The sequence below is a fragment of the Lycorma delicatula genome, chromosome 3 (assembly GCF_047948215.1).
Source record: "Lycorma delicatula isolate Av1 chromosome 3, ASM4794821v1, whole genome shotgun sequence".
Classification (NCBI taxonomy): Eukaryota; Metazoa; Arthropoda; class Insecta; order Hemiptera; family Fulgoridae; genus Lycorma; species Lycorma delicatula.
This window is the reverse complement of record NC_134457.1, coordinates 49,013,951-49,036,712: the sequence shown is the minus strand read 5'-3', so window position 1 is coordinate 49,036,712 and position 22,762 is coordinate 49,013,951. Positions and strand designations below refer to the sequence as shown.

At 30.7% G+C, this 22,762-nt stretch overlaps 1 protein-coding gene and 1 long non-coding RNA gene across 5 annotated transcripts; both read right to left on the bottom strand.

Annotated features, from left to right (window-relative positions):
- Nucleotides 1–1,043: 1,043 nt before the first annotated feature.
- On the bottom strand, nucleotides 1,044–9,535 carry LOC142321572 (uncharacterized). 4 transcript variants are annotated; one of them, XM_075359774.1, is made up of 4 exons: nucleotides 9,468–9,535; nucleotides 5,318–5,523; nucleotides 3,405–4,016; nucleotides 1,044–1,396 (listed from the first exon to the last, which is right to left on the bottom strand). In XM_075359774.1, exons 2-3 carry the CDS (start codon nucleotides 5,511–5,513, stop codon nucleotides 3,589–3,591), a joined length of 624 nt encoding a protein of 207 aa, XP_075215889.1. In that variant the 5' UTR covers nucleotides 5,514–5,523; nucleotides 9,468–9,535; the 3' UTR covers nucleotides 1,044–1,396; nucleotides 3,405–3,588. The 4 variants fall into 4 exon arrangements, with proteins under 4 accessions (XP_075215889.1, XP_075215891.1, XP_075215888.1 ...); XM_075359776.1 differs by having other exon boundaries at nucleotides 9,502–9,535; XM_075359773.1 differs by lacking the exon at nucleotides 9,468–9,535 and adding an exon at nucleotides 9,295–9,461.
- Nucleotides 9,536–13,475: 3,940 nt separating this feature from the next.
- Nucleotides 13,476–22,055, bottom strand: LOC142321574 (uncharacterized). The gene is made up of 3 exons (XR_012755664.1): nucleotides 20,986–22,055; nucleotides 20,109–20,261; nucleotides 13,476–13,717 (listed from the first exon to the last, which is right to left on the bottom strand). It is a non-coding gene; the product is annotated as an uncharacterized LOC142321574 (long non-coding RNA).
- Between the last annotated feature and the right edge of the window lie 707 nt (nucleotides 22,056–22,762).

The following is a 22,762-nucleotide window of genomic DNA, read 5'->3' as shown; positions in this document are numbered from 1 at the left end:
AGAAGTAAGGCCTCATGAAATGATAGAAAGCAATTTTCAACACTGATTTAGCATCAATGTACAGTGTAGCCTTCTTCACAACAGCTGTTTGGACTGTCTATATTAACTTGCTGCCTTAATGCTGAGGTATACTAGCACTTTCTTCAGGAAGAATTGTGGCAGCTGCTTTAGTTTGTCTAGTGCTGAGACACAAAGTATACCTCCAGCATCATGGCGCACCTCACTGCTTCTACTGTGCCGTTTCCACTCGCTTAAATCATCATTTCTCTGAGAAATGGATCGGTCGTTGAGATCCACATCCTAGCCACCAAGATCACCTGATATATAACACCTTTAGATTTTTGCGGCTGGGGATGGATGTAAAATATTCTATATAAAACAAAATACATTCTCGAGAGTAATTATGTATCTGCATTATGGATGAGGCTCAGCACTGAAGAATTAAAAAGTGCAAAAAATCAATACAAAAGCGTGCCAAGGAGTGTGTAGAAATTGCAGAGTCATTTTTGAACACTTATTATAAACTGTTACATAAAATGCACTTAGATCTAGTGGTCTGTTTCTAAATAAAATTCAAATTTGTCTAACTTTGCTTTGCTTTGTTTTATTTAACTTATCTTACATCATTTTATTCAAAATAAGATTTTCTACAAGTTTTGTTTAAAAGTTTAAATGTTCATTACCCATTTAACAAAGTTATTGTTCATCAAACATAAAAAAAAAATGATTCTCACTCTAGATTTCTCGAAAGATACTGCAAATATGGTTCTGGAACATATTTTATTTGATTTTTGAGATCAAAAACCATAAGAAATCAGTAATCCTGTCTCTTAATTAACATCCTAAAAGTTTCAGTAAGACTTCATTTCCACGGGATAGCTGAAATCCGAATGGAACTTGTAAATAGCCTAACTCGCAAATGAAGAATTTCAAAACAAATTTTATATGAACTTTTCCGTTATTGTCATGAGTAGAAATAGGTTATAAAAACTATGGGAGAAGTTTGTGATACGCTTAACAAATGAATTGTGTGTAACACCAAATTTTATTTTTAATTTCTATTTTATTCCAAATTTATTTTTAATTTTACAGAAACACATTTTTTTTTTTTTTTTAATTTTGCATTACCCACTAAACATTAGAATGATTAGTCCAATATAAATAATAATCCTTTTTAAGTTATACTTTCCAATTATCTAGATTTGACCTTGCAAAGGTCAATCTGGATAACTGGTGTTGCAATGTATGCAAAATCTAACATCCTTACCACTTCACTTTCAACTTTTAAATTTTCTGATTTAACTAAGGTGGTCTCTTCAATTGCTAAAGGATCTTCTGGAATATCACCATTAATAATATCAAGCAGTTCCTCCTTCAGTCGTACTAAATCTACTTGCTGTAACAAAACAAAAAATGAATGCTATAAAGTAAATATGTTCATTATTTTTTGTATTACTTATATTAGAAAGATAAATTTTATTTCCAATTCAGTCATGGTTAAATTATTATTATTATTAGGTAACTTTAATGTGCCATTTTTTATATGGGAAAACCATGAAAATTTTTCTTTTGCTAAGTGCTATCATCTAAATTTAAAAATCTTGCTACTCACCTTAGAGATTTTTCTATAAACTGGCATCTTTTACAATCAAATAATTTGTTAAACTGTTGCAATAATTTTCTTTGGTTTTTTAGAACCTTACTGACATTAATGTTAATATTGTTTACGACAAAATTATTTAACTGTGATAAATATCATTTATCTTTGGATAACGTTACCTAAGATTTTGAATTCTAATCTTATAAATTCATATTAGATTATAAAAATATAAATTTTGTAAGATTCAACATTTACTAAATAAGAATATGATTCTAAATAATAGTTATTTATTATAATTATTCATTTTTATTTATTTTTTTTATATCAACACATACGCTTGAAGCTTATGCATGAAAGATAGAAACTGAATATTGTAGTCCATGAAAAATGCCATCCAAGGTATTAAAAATATGATTTAATATATATTGATCATGACACAGAAACTTTTGCTGAGGAATTACAGCTATGCATTAATAATTTTGGTATAAATAATAATCTTATCAATACAAGATGGATAAGATCTACTACTTTTGTCATTTTTATTAGCAAGTTAAAAAAAAATCTTTGGGATCATTAGATAAAGATTCCTTAAATTTGAACAGTATAATTTAATAATAAATCTTCACGAATACGAGTATACATAAAATTCACTCTTAAATAATTCGTAATAATTCAATATATATTATTTTTGAAGCTCATTGAACTTTAACATGTTTCTCTAGTGAACTTATTAATTTTAACGGTTTTTAACTAAGTTCTTCAATTGTTACTTAAATAATGGTGTTTTTCCTAGTGGTGACATTCAGATACCAATAATTATTGTACTATCAGCAAATGCAAGTTTTTGCCAAACTCTTAACATAAATTAGGTTTTATGAAAATTACACCTTACCTAAAGAAATTTATAGTTCTGAGCATGGTTTTTTTGAAAGTTAAATCTACGCAAATGAACTCATGTGTATATATGGATGATACTATTCATGCACTAAATGATTGTTATTATCTTGATGCAAATTAGACTAACTTTCAATGTTTGATGTAGTTATTATTATTTCAACAAGTTTTTGCAGCTTACTACCAAATCTTGATGCGTGGGTGCATAAGCCAATGCACTGCTAGTAGCTTGCCAGCCCTGTAGCAGAAAATGTAAATGTACCAGTAAACATGTAATCCTGAACAGATGCAGGTCGACCACTCCTGAGACATGTGGTAACTGAAACCCTACCACCAAATAACACCAGTATCCAAAGTGTAAATACAAGATTGAATTTCTTAAAACTACCACGATAAATATAGAATGAATCTAAATGTACTTTACTGCACTATAAAGAAAACAACAGTTTTCTGTGTTTTCCTAAACAACACTTAAAAAAAAAAAAAAAATAAAAAAAACACTTTTTTTAATCAGGGTTTGCTACCTTGAATTATTTTTATGTCAAATTTGTAAAAAGCTTATAAAAATTAAAAATATATATCTTTTAGAAAATTTTTATGTAAAAAGAATTATAATTTAATCTTAAAAATAATACAACAGACCAAAAATTGTTTAAAATATACAAGAAAAAAATACTTATTTAACACAGCTAATTAATGTAATCTTACTTAAAAGTGGGAGAGGGCTTCCTGAATCTTATGATGTTATTATAGATTGGGAGGGATAAAAAACCTTAAAATTTTACTTATTAAATTCAAAAATGCATCCTCATGCTGAATTTAAAAAAAATATTTTATTACTTAAAACAGTTCTTTTTAGATAAACATTAATATAACAACAGCCATAGAAAATGTACACGTAATTACTTACCACAGAAGGTAGAGCCGTTTTAATAGTTTGTTTTCTTTGATCAATTGCTTTCTTCATTTCTCTAATAGATTTCAATCTTTTTTCATCAGCGTTTATAAAATTTCTTGAAAATTTACTCTCTGAACCATTATTTTTTTTATCTATATCTGAAAATTTGTTACTATCAAGAAAGTTAAATTTTTCTTTAGAACCAATAATTTTTTTTAGGGAAGACATTTTCATGTCTTTCATTAACTGTAGTTGAAAAATCAGAACTGTCATCAAATTTTGTAATTTTTCTTCCACTAAATTCATCACAGTCTTTCCAAACATTACTAAAATTTTCCAGTTTTGTTAGAATATTACTGTTACTTTTACTATTAAAATTAATTTTAGATAAAGTAGAAGTTTTAATATCTTCTATTTTTACTGACTCTTCATTATTTTCAAATAAATCACCATTATTTGATTCAAAGCAACTATGTGGCATCTTAGTTGCATCATTTGTCTTTCCAGAAATGTTATCCTTAGCAGCTCTTCTTTCATTTTCTAATTCATTCAATATACTCTCTTTTGCAAATTCTACGGTTATTTCTTTTCCAAGCCACTTTTTTCTAGGTAATTTTTTTAGACCTGAAACAAAAATGACACACATCAGATTTTGGTCTTCTCATGTACTTTTAAGACACAGATAATTTTTTCTTTCAGAAACAAAATCTATTAAAATATTACCACACAAATAACTTATATCACATATTAAAAAACCAATTAACACATTAATTGAAAAACTATATTTCATTAACTACAATTTTTAATTTTGCTAGAAATGTACTTAACTTTCATACAGATCTTCAATAACCAGAAAATCGAATGAAATGATATGAAAATTAAAAAAAAAAGATAAAACTTTAATTTCTCTTTAAACAATGACATATGACAGCAATAATACCAAATCATTAATTGCTAGTTTCAAAAGGATCTTTGTTCACTGAAACAAGCAGTTTCAAAAATATTTTATTAAATATAATATGCTACGCTGAGAGAAAAAATAACCATCCTTCAAAACCTGATTAAAAATAGGCAGGTAAATTGTGGGCTAAAAAAAATTCATATAATTGTAGATAATTCACATTATTTTACTTAAAAGGATATAAAATAATCAAGATTGTTATTAACTACAATTTAATATTATTAATTACAATATAATTAGGATATTTAATTTTTCTAAACAAAGATTTAAAACTGCTGCATAGAACTGTTTGATCTTAGTTCTTTTATAAAAAAAAATAATTGTAGAAATAATTATCGAATGATTTTTGGAATATTCTCAGAGATTTTAGATTATAAAACAGAAGTAAAAAAGCAAAATATGCTGTTATCGCATTTTATTTCTCTGAATTCATTTCAGCAAAAATAAATATTTATAGAGAAATATAACTAAAATAACTATAAATGACTACTTCATTTCAATATCTAAGGAACTAGCAAAGAGAAGGCTAATATCATTATTTAGCTTAAGAAATCATAAACAAAATTATGTTAGCTCATAATAACATCAGTAAGATCAAGCAAAGTCTGTTCTGTAAAACCTAAAATACTAATTTTCAGATTTCCATTTTTCCAATATTTTTTATATAGAGATTAGATTAATGACACTCTTGAAGAGCTATCTATAAGAAACTGGACAAGAACAATGCCAAAACTCTAAAAACCAATGATACAATCTTGATTAGATTGGTTTTATATAATGGTATTCAGAAAAGGATTGTGTATGGTTAAATATAATAACTTCCCAACTAAGTATGCTTGTTGCCAATTATTATGCAGAATAATTTTAAGTAAAAACAGGATGATCACAATATTGGCACTTGATTTATAAAAATTATTAATAATGTGTTTTAATGTCAATAATATTAAATTTATAACATACATACATGCTGAAAGTGACTCTTGAGAACCTTGCAGATTTACAAAAGCAAACGTAGAAATTATCTCATTTTGATCCAAACCACTATAACAAAATTTAAGTTCAACGGATAATACTTCACCATATTTAGAAAAGCGACTTCTTATAACATCTTCATCAATTTCATGTGGCAGATTGCCAACAAAAAACCGTTTCTTTTCCATGCTAATCTATCTGTGAGTAACAAAGAAAAAAATATTCTGATAAGCAATATACATATACCGGGTGATACTATGGGTGATAAGTATGGAAACAGCTTTATACTGTGTACTGAGAAGTATCTGGAGTCAGAAAGAAATGGGTTTCTACATAGGTAAAAAAAATCTGCGTTATGGTGCGTTTGTAATTTTTATTTACTATATTGAATCAAACTTAACTTTTTTAAATAGGAATGTAGACATATGACACATCATTCTGATTTAAAATTTTACAAGAAAAACAATGGTGAAACCTGTTTTTCTGTTATGCCTTTGTTATTGGGTTATAAGCATTCAAAGTTGAATGCTTATGTTTTTCTTATTATTTTTGTTTGTCTTATAGTGTTAACAAAAAAACGAGGTAAAACGCACTGCATGAACAATTTTATTGCATTTTACATTCATCATGCATACAATAATGAACTTTAAACAGTGCTATAATATTGATAATAATAAACAATAACTAATAATTAACAACAAAACAACAATTTAAGTGGCTATATAAACTGATATTATTTACTTTACATATTACAATATTTATTTTACAATTTTAAATAAATGTTTTCGTAAATTACTGATGAAATAAATTTTGAAAGCATACCATTCAACAATAAACGTTCAAAATGCTTCACCTCTACAGCTTGGCAATGTGCTAAGCTCAAGTAATATCAGTTTATAAATTGTTGTATCATGTCTGGTGGTAGACAAGCAAATTTGTCAATTATTCTTTTCAATTCATCAATGTCTGCAGGATTTTTTTGTAAACATTATGTTTCAGGCATCCCTAAAAAGTAATCCATAGAAGACAGGTTTGAGGACCTGGCAGGCCATTCTATGGCTCCTCTACGACCCATCCAGAGATTTGAAAATTGTTTGTTTAAAATTTCCCATGCCCTGACATAATAATGAGGTGGTTTCCCATCTTTCTGAAACTATTAGTATTATTTAATAATTCTTGTCCAACATTTTCCCGGATGTTTGGTAACATCCTATCAGCTTACAAGTTGCAGTAAACATCTCCTGCAGGATTGTCATCTAAAATAAAAGATCCTACAATACAATGACCAAAGATTCCCACCCAAACATTCGCTTTTTGAGGGTACTAAGTATGAGCCTTCATTTTCATCTGGGATTATGATTGCTCCAATATCAACAGTTTTGCTTATTCACATGGCCATCTATTTAGCTTAAAAAACACTTCATCAGTAAATATTAATGAATTACAAAAATTTGCGTCTTTATCTAATTTTTGCATTATAATATTACAATACTCAACTCAGCGATCTGAAAGTACTTGCACCAGATGTAGCTTTAAGGGTGAAATTTATTTGTTTTAAGAATTTTTAGAACTGACAAATAAGTTATGTCATGTTGGACAGCAGCTTTCTGAACTGATGAATGACGGTCTTCAACAAAGATCTGCATGCAATACATCTAATGACTTGGCATCAGTTGCGAAAGTTCTTGGTCTAGCGGTGCGAGAACAATTATTTACAGTATCAGCTTGAAACCCCTGTACTGTCTTGATCACAGTCAATTTACTTATTGGTTCTCTGTTTGGAAATCTATTATTAAATAAATAAATCCTCCTGTAAAGACCAAACTCTGTCACCATACTCATACATCAACAGATTTGTTCTTTCAGTTTAACTTAAAAAAGGTATTGTTGTTTGAAGATTTAATACAACTAAATAAATGAATGAGGAAACTAATAATAAAACTTTCACCAAAAACAATAATAAAAAATTTGAACCACTAGGCCTACAACTTAATTTTTACTAGCACTCTCAAATTTTAGCATTACAAGTATGTTGAGGTAAAAAGGAGAAATGAGGAGTTAATAAAGTTGCATTATTTCAACGTAATACAAACTTTCTTTTTTCTGTTTAGCCTCCAGAACCACTGTAATGTATTATTTCAGAGGATGAGTGAGGATGATATTTATGAATGTAAATGAAATGTAGTCTACTCCAGAGATATGTGGTTAATTGTAATCCAACAAAGATCACTGCATTGTTGTAAATTAACACATGCTTTACTCAAATAAATTTGTAAAACATTTTTTAAGTAAGTATTTCCAGCTGATTAGTTTCATTTATGAGTAACAAATATCAGCTTATATTAACACTGGATGTTAATTTTTATTTAAAAAATAATATCGGTTGATATATAGCTAGGTGTGTTTTAATTATTAGTTATTGTTTATTATTATTAATATTATAGCACAGTTTAAAGTCAGTTATTGTAGGTATCATGAATGTAAAATACAATAAAATTGTTCATGCAGAATGTTTTACCCTCTTTTATTGTGAACATGATTTTTTCTGTCATTGCAACTTTAAATGCTTATAACTCGATAATGAACGCATTAGCAGAATGCGTTCACATTTAATCTTCATATTTAAATAAATTAAATTTGATTCAATATGGCAGACAAATACTAAAAACCTTCCATAATGCAGGTGTTTTTTAAACAATGTAGAACTCCATTCCTTTCTGCCTCCCAAATACCTCTTAGATATGCAGTATAAAGCTGTTTCCATACTTAAATATCACCATGTGTATATATATATATATATATATATATATATATATATTTGATACATAAGGGCATATATACACACATACATTTTATATATATCAAGAACCATTCAATAATAAAATTTTAACTTGCCCATATACATATTTCATTACCCTTAATTATTTTGATCAGAAAAAACACTAAGAATACTAAACATTAACTCACTTCAGCAACCATAAAAAAAAGAATGATATGCAGCTAGTATGAGATTTGCAACAAAAACCAGCAAAGCATATTGCCTCTGAGCACATAGCATTACATCACTATATTCAGGTTCTATTTTAAAAGTTAGATTTCTTTATGGCAGACCTATTTGAGTTAATAATATAATCAGTATAGACTGTAGAATCCAGTTTATAGAGCATGAACATCTTTTAATGATATATTCCTTTCTAAGATTGGCAGTTCATTTTTTAAAAATCTTTGTATAATGGTATCAAAACTTGAATTTTATCAGTAACTGTTCTGCTTTATGTAAAGGAATACAATTACATACTGCATTAAGCTCTTTTTCGCTTTGTAGACAAAGGACCTCATAATATCTAACAGGTCTTTTTATTTAGTAGTTACAGAAAACTTGAATATGGATAGTCTTCAACTACACTAAAATCAGTTTCTATACCAATAAGTTTAAGCAGCTTTGATTTAATATAAAAAAGAACAATCAATGTTAAAGATTGTAATATTGTTTTTAAAAAAGTATATTTTGTTTTCCTGATACAATGAAAAATTTGGAAGTTGTCTGTAAAGGTAAATCTAAAACTGGACAGTAAGTAATTTACTTAAAATGTACGTAGTGAACAGTCTAATTATTAAAAAAGAATTAATTTGCCTACTGTAAAATAATAAAATTCTGTATGAAGAAAAACTTAAAACTAAGTAAATACTGCCAGTTAGCTTACTGACATAAGCTAAATAATTGAGGTTTTATTATTTAAAAGATACTGACTTAATGTTTTTAACAAATATATACCTTTAAAGTAAGAACTTAACCAGCAAAGGTACGGTATGTTGTGGTGCAAGCTGAATTTGAACTTTTGTACACTAGGTTAGGAACCAAATTATTTGGCAACTTCAACATCGAAATTATATTTTTTATACTATAAAATAACACTGGTAAATTATTAAATAAAGCACATATACTGTACCCTTAATTCAATATCATACCATATTATTTATAATTCGAGCAATCTACCACGTGCAAGTAAACCACATTCATAGTACGTAACAAATATGTATTTCAAATTCATTCCGCAATGTAACAACTTAGTAAAATGTTTACTGTAACAGTAATGAATAGGCAACACCCACTTTAACTTCTAAAATAAATACTAACTTACATAATCATAATATTTTCAGTGCATTTAAACTAACCTAAGCGCATTCTTAGTGTTGCACACAGTCTATCTGAACTACTCTCAATGTACATTTTGAAAAAGTAATCTAAAAGTCGTACGGTTAATTTTTAAGAGTGATTTTTAACTAAAAATATACGTTTATCAGATGCCCTTTTAACATTTAATACATTATACTTTAGAAGACCACTTTGGGTAACATAATTTATTTAAAATTGTAAAGTTTTGAAACGACTGCTTTTTCAAAAATATAAGTTTTATTACCGAGCATCGCTGTCAAAGAAATAGGAAAAATATTGTAGTTGATCCTCATTTGCTAATAACTCAAGACTAAATAGCATTGATGGTTACGAATATAATGTGAGCCCTTAAGGGTTCTGCGAGCTCTGTCAAACCACGTGCCGTATTTCCATCCTCTCACACAAGGTGATCATAAGCAAGGGCTGATCACTTTCATTCCTTGTTTATGACGACAAATCTGAAGAGTTCATCACAGTTGTCACCATGGTAGACTAAAGACGATTCTCCTGCCCTTCTCACATCGCCATTGTTTGTGAAATAAGATTTAATAGCGTTCATCACCTATGTCTTTTGCAGCTGCTGATCAAGATTTAACACGAATTCTGTACTCCAGCTCAACAGACGCACAAATCAACATTCTTTGTTTCTAATGCGGGTGTGGAGTTGATTCCTTTCAGAGTATTTTCAACTTGAGGAACAACCAGATTCAAAAAGAATAATGTCGGTCAAGATACATAGCACCAGTTTAATTATCTATCTTGTATGCAGCTCAAATGTGGGGTGCTTCGCTGCAAATAAGAAGAAATTTAGAAAGAGTTACTATAGTTCATCGTAGGGCCTTGCTGGGAGTTGCCTCGGCTTATTGTAGAGCCTCATATGCTGCATTGTGCGTGATTACATCAACATCGCCAATAGAATTAGGAATGCAAAGTTGACGGGAGTTTACTTCTCCCTACTTATCGCAGAACCTGGACAGAGTTCCTTGCTGCTGGGTCATTCTAATCGGGCTTGTTTTTTTTTAAAGGGTTACGTTATATAGCGGGTCTAATTTTCTCAAGTTTTGGTTATTTTTATTTAGTTAATTTAAGACGGATTTAATTGCATTCCAATCCGTTGTTGAACCAGCGTTATCGAACCCATTTTATGGCCGACCGCGGAAGGCTAGGCTTATGAAGCCTGTCCTCCCGACGCAATTCCCCTTCAGACCGTCTACTCAAGTCCTTTCGGTGCTAACGCTTAATAGGCTAGCAAGAATACGCCACAACGGGGCACTAACTGTAAGGAGGGAGCAATGCGATCCCTACTCCGGAGGAGTCGCAATTGCTGGTTTATTTTATCTAACTTGTAAGTTTTGAAAAGGAGAGGTTGTGTAGAAGCTCTTCATCCGCTTCTGGTATAGCTGCCCACATCTCTGCTGGGCTCTGTTCCGGACTCCAGTCCGTGATGTTGAGACGAGTGGTTGGTCTTCCTTCTTCTTCATCTTCTTCTCCCTCTTCTTCTTCCGAAGACCTCTTCGTTCTTCTTTGGCCTGCACTTTCCAAGAATTGGTAGTAACCGAAGTTACATACCATTAACCTTGAAATTCCCGAGGCCCCGAAGGGCTGAACGGGGGAAAGTGCAGGTTTCTTCGTTCTTCCGTGCTGTCAGTGGCTGCTGGGCAGGTGACTGCTGGGCTGATGACTGCTGGCTCGTTCCCTCTTTCTTCTTTCTTGAAAGGAAAGGAAGGTAATAGGGAACTTACAAAATGGTGATACCTATTCGCGATCGCGGTTTTGGGGCGGCGATTTTCTTAGAAGAAGTAAACAGAAATTATTCACTCCACGTAATTATTAACCTTCAGACACACGTGTGTCTGAGAAGTGGTTGGGGGTACCGCGTGGCCGCAGTGAAGAAACCATTTGTTTTTGAGGTGGCTGTTGGTATCTGCAACAAAAGAAGCAGAACACACACACGAAGAAAAAAAATAAATAATAAAAATAAATAAATAAAAATTTGATTTTTACTTTCCTTTGGACTGGCAGGATGAGAGGAAGGAAAGGCCGTTTCCCAAGACGGCACGACGAGTCGTACCACATCCACGTTTCTCCCGTTTCTGAAACAAGAGAAACAGAACAAAACACCCGCGGAAAAAAAAATTAAAAATTAAAAATTTTGACCGCGTTTTTGTTTTATGCGCGACTTATCGTATTTTGCTGTATTTTCTTCAGACTGTATACCTCGCGAAAACTATTCACTCGCGACCCCGGAAACGCGTCTGACGCGCTATTCCGTTTATGGCTCATGCGATATGGAGGCCCCTAAGCCTGGTTTGTCGATTCTCGGCTCCCGCACCGCACCATCACGGTGGTTCGTCCAGTACGGCGTGAGGCCGCTTCCTTACAACTGTCGGGGTTGGGTCCTCTCGGCAGATGTCCCGAAGATGACTGTGTTCGGACACAGCCGCTCTGCGCGCCTGCGCCACCCCCACCTCGGACACGGATTGAAATCGGATCATCAGATCGGAGAATGGCGTTCCTGACGAACCACGGAGCTCCAAAGATCGTCCGCAACGCGATGTTTTGGACGGTTTTGGACAGCATATGTTAGAATCGGCAGTACGTACAGCCGAAAAATGAGAAGCTTAGTTGCCAGTGGGTACGGGCTGGCACTGTTCAGCACTGGGTATAGCGAGGCTCTGGCGGCCTTAGCCCTCCGGGTCGCATAATTTACATGTTCACCGAAGGTAAGCCGCCTGTCCAACACCACCCCCAGGTACTTAACTGTTTTCTCAAATGGGATTTTCTCCCCTGAGATGCCACGAAAACCGGCCAGCTGTCTGGCCGGTTTTCGTGTCTTGCATGTGAACATCACGGCCACCGATTTTTCACCGTTGACCCTGATTCTCCACATGTCGAGCCACGGTTCCACTAAGTCCAGCTGCCTTTGGAGCCTCCGGACCGCGTAATCCACATTTGCGGATTCGTAGAAATATGCCGTGTCGTCTGCGTAAAGGGCCGTTTTGACCCTTTCCGACAGCGGCATATCGTTCACGTACAAAGTGTACAAGAACGGGGAGAGCACTGCTCCTTGGGGAACCCCAGCGGCTATTTCTCTGGTAGAGGAAATCGTTTCCCCTACGCGCACGACAAAATGTCGGTCTAGCAGATATGACCGCATCAGTCTGACATAGCGTTAAGGGATCGCCGATCGCGCTAGCTTATAAAGCAGCCCGCTATGCCAAACTTTGTCAAAGGCCTTGGCCACATCCATAAAAACGGCTGCAATCACCGCTTTCCTGTTCAGGCCTCCGACAAGGTCATCTATTATTTTTCAAATGTCATTACTTGATAGAATCGCGTGGTAAATAGTACGTATTTTGTGAAATACTTATTATTGCTAGATAAAAAAAATATAAATATTTGAACTAAATAAATAAATGAAAAACACATAGTCGATTAACGTTTGCCATGGAACACACATTAGATAACTCCTTTCTTTTTCTGTTTAGCCTCCGGGAATTACCGTTCAGGTATTACTTCAGAGGATTAATGAGGACGATATGCATGAGTGTAATTGAAGTGTAGTCTTGTACAGTTTCAGCAGCTCCACCATTCCTGAGATGCGTGGTTAATTGAAACCCAACCACCAAAGAATACCATACTTAGGGATGGGAATATTCCCACCCCTAAGTTCGATCAACTGAGAAATTTGTACCAAATTTTTAGATCCTATGATGTCTCTACAAAAATTAAAAATGTTTGAACGGCGATACGTATCCCACTCCTTTAAATAAATTCAAAATTTTACGTTATCAAATTCCTTATATTTTTATATGTAGATATACTGCAATATTTGAGCTAAATTTCAACTTTTAATGGTTATCGGGGTCACATTAATTCGGCATTAAGCAGGTAATGAAAAAATTACAAAAAATAAAATTATAAATAAATAATATATATTTTTATTATTTTAAGTGTGAATAAGTATATCAAAGATTAAATTCCACGGAAAACTAAATGAACTGTTCCGGCATTTGCCCTATTGTATCAAGGAAAACCGTGGCAAAACCTTGATAAGAACAGCCTAACAATATTTATGTCTATGGTATATTATCAGATTACAGGCATATAACATAGTAAAAACAACTTATACATTATGATAATATTACAATTTTAATTATAATAAATCTTCACGATTTATAAATTTCTTCCACATCTGATATCCATCCTTTTTCCCTGAAAAAAAAGAAATAAAAATTATTATAATAACGATCTACAATCTCTTATCAATAAAATATATCGAAAAAATTTTTCATCTGTTACACCCATCTTCGGGATAATGTAGAAAGAATAGTGAAAAAAAAAAAACATTATGTGTCACGATGGTTTATTACAAGTAACGAGTATATTACTTCAGCTCTAACAATCGAATATGAATACATTTTTGATAAAATATTAAAAAAGGCTTATATAATATGAAGAAAATTATAATGAATGTAATCGATATATGAATTAACAGAATAAAAGTTCTGAAAGTACTTTGAGAAATGAACTCAAACATAGAAATTTACAATTATGTAATCTATTCTGATCGGTTATAGATAAAAATCTAAACAGTATTCTGGTCCTGTGTACTGATATTTGCCATATATAAAAAAACAAAAATCAGTTATTTTTCCATTATAAATAAATTAAAAAATTATTGTGCTTTAATCTTATGCTTAATTTACAAAATGTATAAACAAAATTGCACCTTTCATACGAGTGATGTAAACAAATAAATCGATTTCAACTTTTGATGAGGGAGATAATTTTTAATGAATCAATAGTTCTTTAACTAATATTTCTTCTGTTACCCCTTTAGGCTATCTAATGATGGCATGTAGACCCCAGTCTGGTCTTTGGAATTCTTGCTGATTGCAATCTTAGTTAGCAGTCATTTTACTGTTAAAGCTAAATATTTAAAACTTATATTTAGATATAAAATAAATAATAGGGTACATAGGGCTATTAGTCCCTAGTCAAATGTACGTAGACTACTCTCGCATCGATTTAAAATACCAAATTTGGCCTTATAATTGGTACAAAAAAATGAAGTTAAAAGAAGTCAGGGACGGACCCTTTTATAACTAGACTGATATGCCCCTAACAACTCCGTTTTTGTCTGTACTACAATCGATGCGGTCGATGTCTGTACACAGTTATGGTCACAAGTATGAATTTAGCGGATGGCAGGATTTACCTTCGCAAAAAATCTACTTTGTTGGCTATAGTTGAATGAGTCGACTGATTCCCATACATTCAATCCATCACAAAATCATATTTTTATAAAATGAAAAATTTATGTAATTAAACATATATATATATATATATATATATATATTTATACAAAATAAATTAAAATTCAAAAATTATTTGATTACATATTTTTATATATATCATTGAGATAAAAAAAACCCAGGGTTGTTTTTTAATTTTTTTATTAGTATTGTTTAGAAATCGACAGTTATATCGTTAAATTTATAATTGTATTTTTAATTTAAGAAAAACATGTTAATTGTATTTTAAATAAATTGTTAAAAAGGATATTTTTAAATGTTAGGTAATCTATTAAAAATAGCAAAGAAAACACAATAAAGTGTTTTCTTAAGCCAAAACATCATTGAGTTACAAGATGTAATAAATTGATTATGTTTATTCAACCCTTTATAGGTCCTTCGTACCTATTTGTACCACCAAACATTAGAGGTCATATTGTACACAAAATTATATATAAATTAATTATTATTGTTCATTTAGATTGTATAAACGCTCTTTGGTACTGTCACATACCACATTTTAATTTTCCCGCTTCTATGGTTACTAGATCGCTGTTGATTTAAAAGCGGTCCCCTACTGCACCAGTGGCTTTGTTATGTGGAGAATTACGTTCATTTTGTGGGACCGTGTTATTTTTGATTGTACGTCTACAATATTTTCTATTTTAACAAGGTAAGTTACTAGATGACAACAAAAATAATATATTTTAATTATTGTGTATTAGTTTTTAAGGATTCAAGACATTATTTTACTTACGGATGAATAAATACAGCACCATCAGATAACCTATAAATAAGGTACTGCTTACATGCGTTTGAAATGCAATTTACATACATAAAGTACTAACAATTTGAGTGTTGTAAATTAGTTCAAAGAATCCTTGAATATTCTAGTTTGAAGTGATATAAAGAAATATATGGAGTTTTTTGTTGAGAAGATGTTATAAAACTTAAATCATGAATCTGCACAAAACTTAGATTATGTTACTTTTATGACGGTCAATAAAATCAGTTCTTCTGCATTTTGCGATTACTGAAAGAATTTATAGAAACTTAATAAAGTGGAACCTATATTGTAATATTCTTTTTTAATTTGATCTGATTCAGGTTTAAAAATTTATCATATTAAATTATATGCATAAATTAAATCTACATGATGCTTATAGGCCTTCAAAAAATTATACCTCTATTTTGTTCTTATTGTAAGTGACATGTTACTAGCAACTGTATATGCTGATAAAAAGCTATTTTATTTTATTTTAATGTACAAAAATTCAAAATATAATTTTGTAAAATATGAAATCACAAATATTCTACTTATTTCTTCATGAATGGTGAAGTTTAAGGGGAGAAGCTTCTTGTAACAATACATGCCAATGAAGCTGATAAAAAGGGGGTTCAAGATATGGGTTATAGCATGTGGCACAACCAGTATTAACTATTATGTTATTTCATTATAATATACTGTACTTTCAAAAATTTGAATGTATTAAGAATTAAAATTATCTATGTCCCGATTTGTTTGAATTTGTAATGTTTAATTATATATAATTTTTTGTTTTTAATTAAATGTGAAAGTCTTTCTTCTTTTTTTGAAAGCGTTATGTATTATTTTTTTAATTTATCCATTAGGTTGAATGGATTAAAATTTGTTACCAAATTACAGTTGATTGCAAACATATTTGAGGGGATGGGTTACTGCCTCTTTGACAATTTCAAATATTGAAATGATTAAACAATGATAACAAAAAATATATTTATCTGCGCTACAATTAGACAGACTAGAAAACTATTCCCTGAAAATCTTGTAAAAGTTGATAGAAAAATGAAAATGGGTGAGATGGACTTTGCTATGTGGGGACATTGTGGTTTCAAAATGGAAAGACGGAAGAAGAAAATTTGTATGTGTTGTTTGCACAATGCCTATGAGCAAAATCAAGTGTTATGTATAAACAAACGGAGAGTACGAGTCAACAGATATGTGGGTGGTGTTGATCAGTTTGTTCAGCTTCACTCTGTGTATAATATAGGTTGTAAATCTCATTGATGGTGGATGAAGTTATTTTATTACTTTACTGTTACATCAATTGTAAATTAATTTTTATTGTATAAGAATATGGCAAAAACTACTCAACTAAAGAGCAAACACCTCACACATTTGAAATTTCAGTCTCATCGGCAGATGAGCTGATTGGAAGTTTCTGTGTGGAAGAAACCAGGACCATCAACTCAAACTGGAAGAGGGAGAAAGATAAATCGTCTTGATGGGCGGGTCATACTTGCAAATGTTAAAAGGTTGGCTAATGTTGGTAAACACTTACCAGTGACTGGAACAAGAAGAAGATGCGCATATTGCAGCACAGCAAAGGAAAAGAAGAGTATAATGTGTGTCAGCTGCAAAGTAGGGTTATGTATAGAATGTTTCATTTCATTTCATGCATCATAAGTTAGGGGTTTTTATATTTTATTTATGTAATGTTTTTGAAATACGTAATATTTTTATATATACAATATAATATTCTTTCAGCCTACGCAAAGCACAGAATTAGAGAAATATTCTTACCTTTTTGTTCATTCAAGAATGAAAAATTATTACAAAATTATTAATTTATCAGATTTTATCTTGTATACCAACTTAAATGATTTTAATTAAGAATGTTCCCATCAAATTCTGTTTGCAGATTTATATGTCTAATTTTATATATATATATATATATAATTTTTCTAAATATCCAATTTCCAAAAAAATGGGTTTCTCAAATTTTACTGACCATTTGATAAATAATAATCAGGATATGACTAATTTAGAAAATAATTTGGAAATAGTTGGAAAAATAAATATTGAAGATGAAAATAGTAATAAAAAATTGGAAATTTTAGAAAAATTGTATATGTATTATACACATACAATTATCTATATATTTTTATTATATATATATATATATATATATATAATAACTGTACATATATATATACAGTTGTAAACGTGAATTCTTATTTTATTTTTAAACAAACAATTTTTTTACAAAATGTAAAAAGCTAAAAATTTTATTGTGCGATTGTAAACAGTTTTAAAAATTATAAAAAAAACATCACTGAGGATGGGCTTAGGCCTGAAAGCACTTAGATGGAATAAAAGATTAAAGGTAAGAATGTTTCTCTAATTCTGTGCTTCACAGAGGCTGAAAGAATATTATATTGTACATATAGATATTTACATATAAGAGAAAGAAAAAATGGACTATAGAACGGTTAACCTAATAAATTAATAATATTTTTATGGGTAAGAGACATTTTGTATTAGCAATTTTCTTGTTCTTATTTTATTTTTAAAATAAAAAAAGAATATTTGATAAAAAATTTTGTATGGTATTCATATGTACTACTGCCCACATGGTAAGTGGTACATATATGTATATAATAGGGCCTAACTGCCACAGATTTGGTAATGGATGTCCAATTTTGATGGAAATATATTATTTAATGCCTAAATCCACCAGCCAAGTAAAAACAAAAATATTTTTTTTAGGCCCCAGAGTTGTGCCCTATGAAGTGTTAGAGAGGTGAATGAATCTCAGTCATTTAATTCTTGGGTTGAGATATAATGATAATCAAAATGAAAAAAAATGATGTTATTGGAAAATCCGTAAAATAAATTTATGCTAGTGAAAATGATTTTGATGAAGATGACATCAACATTGAGTCTTAAAGACTCATTACAAATCTTATTAAAGATCTTGTACGGCTACTCGTGATATAAAAAAGTTAAAATCTTGCAGTAATAAAATGTAAATTAATGATGCATCAAAAAATTTGCGGATATTTCAAATAACTTTTCATTTATTAAAAATGAATATTTTGTTAATAGTCTATTAATTATGATTCTGGCCATCAAAAAATATTCCGCTGTTACCTGCTGTAAGGTATTTCTAATTTATTAATTTATATTGTTCAAGCTGTAACTTTTTTTTACCCACAATAAAAATATATATATATGACTTTTGTATTTATCGTTTTTCCATAATTTATTTTAGCGTTCTATTATGTTATTTTATAATAATATAGTGTACGTTCAAAAATTGTAATGTATTAAAAATTGAAATTATCTACGTCCCGATTTGTTTGAATTTTTAATGTTTAATTATATATAATTTTATGTTTTTAATTAAATGCGAATGTTTTTTCTTTTTTTGAAAGCGTTATGTATTTTTTTTTTAATTTATCTATTAGGTTGAATGGATTACATTTATTACCAAATTACAGTTGAATTCATAATGAAAGGGCTTCTATAAAAATAATAACTATAAATAAAATTATTGAAATTAATGAATGCTGTAATAAAAGATAATGTTATTTCTTGAATTTAAAAATCAGAAAATCTGTTTACAAACATAAAAAATATGTAATTATTGTTCAGAAGCGATTCATTAGAAAAAAAAAAAAAAAAACTAGAATTTTTAGGTTTCTTAGTACTAGTTTATAAAACTGGAAATGAAACTCTAAAGAAAATGAAAACTGCAAAGAAAGAAAGAGAGGGGTAGTATAAAATATGGAACAAAAGAACTAAAATTTGAAAAGGATTCAGAAAAAATTCTAATTTAAGTGATTATTACCCTGAGCAAAAAATATAATAAACTCAACTGAGTTTACTCATCTCTTACAACTAATGACTTCTAATTAAAAATATAAATACTTTTAGTATATGAAATATTAAAAAAAATCATTTTAATATATGATTTTTTATTCTATTGAAATAGTACTGCAAAAGAAACTTGATTAATTTAGACCGGTTCTAAGCCATGCCATCAGACAGGTGAAAATAAATTATAGTATGTCATTATAAGTTATATTTTACAAACCAGGAATAAATACTAAATTTGTGATATAATTCATTATATTTATTCTTTTGTGCGTATTTATTATTGTTGAAGTTTGAAGAGTTATCTTTAGGAATTCTGAAAATTAAAAATTCACAATTATTATATAAACATTTAGTCTTTCATAGCTGTAAGATTTCGATTAAAATAAAGATGAAAAAGGACTGTACTTCTAACAAGAATTTCTGTTACAACTGTTGGCAATCTTGGTCATCATTTCATAATTCTGGGCAGAAAAAAAGATTTGCCCTAATAAGCATAATGTTTCTAGTGTACAGCTATTCTACACAAACATGGAGAGTACTTATTTTTAACCAACGACAGAGATCGACAAGGGTTTCAAAGAGAAGCTTTTTCTTTTGCAATACTATTAAAAAAATTTACTGAAAAATAAAACTTTTTTTCTACTAAATTTAAATAATATGTACTTACTTATGATCGCAGCAAGATACACTTATCTCGTACAAAAACTTGTACAGCATTAAATAATTTAACTGTAATGTGGTGAAAATTTCTTGCTCATTGTTTCAGATTCCTTTCTCTAAAGTTAATGAACAAGAAATGCTGAAATCATGGCAAACAGGGCTGTAAATAAGAAAGAAGTATATTAAACTCCTTAGCATAAGAGCAACAAAAATTATTTTTTATCAGAATAAATTTTATCTTAATATTGGGAAATTTAATAATAGATATCAATCACCTTACCTGACAAAGTCAAATAATCATTACAAAAAAAAAAAATCACACATTTGGTTTAAATACACAGCATTTTATATTTACCTTTCTGATAAAAAAAAAAAATTGCTTTCTTCACCATTATGTAGATTAAAAAATATTACCATGAATTACACTACAGAAAAATGGTTTTAATACTATATGTTTTTTGTGCGATTCAAACAATTTTTATCCTAGCATTCAATAAAGGTGTTACAGACTTGATTTTATATGAAATTTACTTTTATAAATCATTTAAATACATATACCTCTCTTGTAGTGGTTATATAAAATGAAAAATAAAAAGATTTAAATAAAATTTTTAAAAACATAATACTGTTAAATTTAAAGAAATATTTTAACCTTTTGAAGTCGGCAAATCACAAACAAATAACCGTCAACAACTTGCTGATTCCCACCATTTAAAAAAAAAAATGTTATTACAATTGTATGCATTTAATAAAGTGAATACTATTTTTTGCACGATTTTAAATCTGCAAACCAAAATTAAATCGGTGGGCAAGGTATTTAGTAACGCAAATTTAAAGAAAACCTGATTTATGAATTATATAGCCTAAGTATGAAATTACCTTACCTAATATCTGTTTTTCTTTAGTTTTCTTCTAAATCATCCTCAGGAATATTCCTTTTCATTCTCCAGCAGTAATCGGCAAGCATCTTTAAGCACAATTTTCCCTGAAAGCATGTTTCCATCATTGATGTATCCTGAGGAAATTGTTCTTCGTGCTTGAGGACTCTCTAAACAACCTCCCCTAAGGCAACATGCCTTGATACCCACTTATTGGCATTACTCAGGACATGCTGTTTTTCCTGTGGGACACGCAGGGCGGTGTTGGGGAGTCCTACACATATCACCAGTGGCAGCGACCCAAGAGCCCCTAACCACCTCCATGCATAGGCTATCCCTATTTCGCTTACCTCGCATGCTCCGGCAAAACACATGGTCGTTGGAGCCTTTATTCACAGTGGAACTTCTTCCTGTCTATGTCTATTCACCCATGGAGCAACCAGTCTAGTAGGGGTCTGGGGTTTGATCTACACCACAACAGTGAGGGAGGGAGTCACTGTCTACATCCAGTGTTAGTAACGCTACAGATCTGTTGGAAACAAGCACAGGTCATTGTCGGCCCCAAGCTGATGGGTTGGAGAGTCCTGCACATCTTGACAATAGTGACGACTCCAAAGGGGCCCCCAACCACCTCCTTGTACAGGCTGTCCCCTCACCATCCCTCGTGCAATAATTCTTCTGTCATTTTGGTTTTGAGGGATATCCTCTGTCAAGGCGACCACTTCTCACCATGATGTTTTGCTGGTCAACATTGTCTGCAGCAGATTATCTGCATCAAGCCTACCAACAGCAGCAAAGCACCAGGCTCTCTTTCATCACCAGTTTATACTTGGTTACTAAAAATATTGAAGGTTCAGTTCTTCAATTTTTTTAATCTAGCTCATACTAACTTCACTATTTTTTCTTCCTTTATTATAAAATTAATACATGCAATAAACCTTTGTCAATCAGATAGTGTTATTTAATTTCCCTCCATATGTGAAATCTGGTTTTTTTAAGTCTATTGGTAAGCTGTAATGAAGTCTCACTCATGTTTTGCAGTGTTAGTTCAATGTATATTGGATTGAATTTTTGCATTTTATTGTACGATCAAATGAAAATTATTCTTTGATCCATTTTTGTCTAAACATCAACGCTAAGGTGGTGTTTGATTAGACTGTTAGATAGTCTGAAGATAAGCTGAGAGCAAGTCTGGTTCTAGCAGAGAATACCAGGTCTGAGGTATTGCTTGGTAATGGGATAACGATGAATGAGCAGTGTAGTTTTGTCATGGTTATAGATTCCACAAAGGGAGAAGACTGCAAAGCTCGAGTGTTATCGAGCATTGCTTAAGATTAACGCGGTGACAAAGCTTGACTTGGCAATCAATGCAGTCGGTAATGCAGTGACCGAGGACTGAATCCACTTTTGAAGCAGTAGTCAGTCCCCACCCAGTGAGAGGTCGTCACCTACGCAAAACGGCCATACTGACATTATATCGGCCACACAATTGCAATTAGTTGCTCAGTGCAATTTCATACACTGAAACAATTTTACGCGCCACAATATATATATATATATATATGTGTGTGTGTGTGTGTGTGTGTGTGTGTAGACTACTTAACATACTCCTGAAAGTAATTTCTTACATATAAAGACTGAAAATACCTTTTTAGAGAATTGTACATAATATACTAAAAACTACTATGACAAACACATAATATGCAAAAATAAAACAATAAAATTCACAACAATACAACATAAGCCCCGACTTGAGTACTCACCTACATAATACATGAATGAA

What these genes read in the sequence shown, in the direction of transcription:
- LOC142321572 (XM_075359774.1), bottom strand. Translation starts at nt 5,513, where the DNA reads ATGGAAAAGAAACGGTTTTTTGTTGGCAATCTGCCACATGAAATTGAT. An exon ending in TCAAGAGTCACTTTCAGCAT is followed by an intron (nt 4,017 to 5,317) that starts GTATGTATGTTA and finishes TTTTTGTTTCAG; the next exon opens with GTCTAAAAAAATTACCTAGA.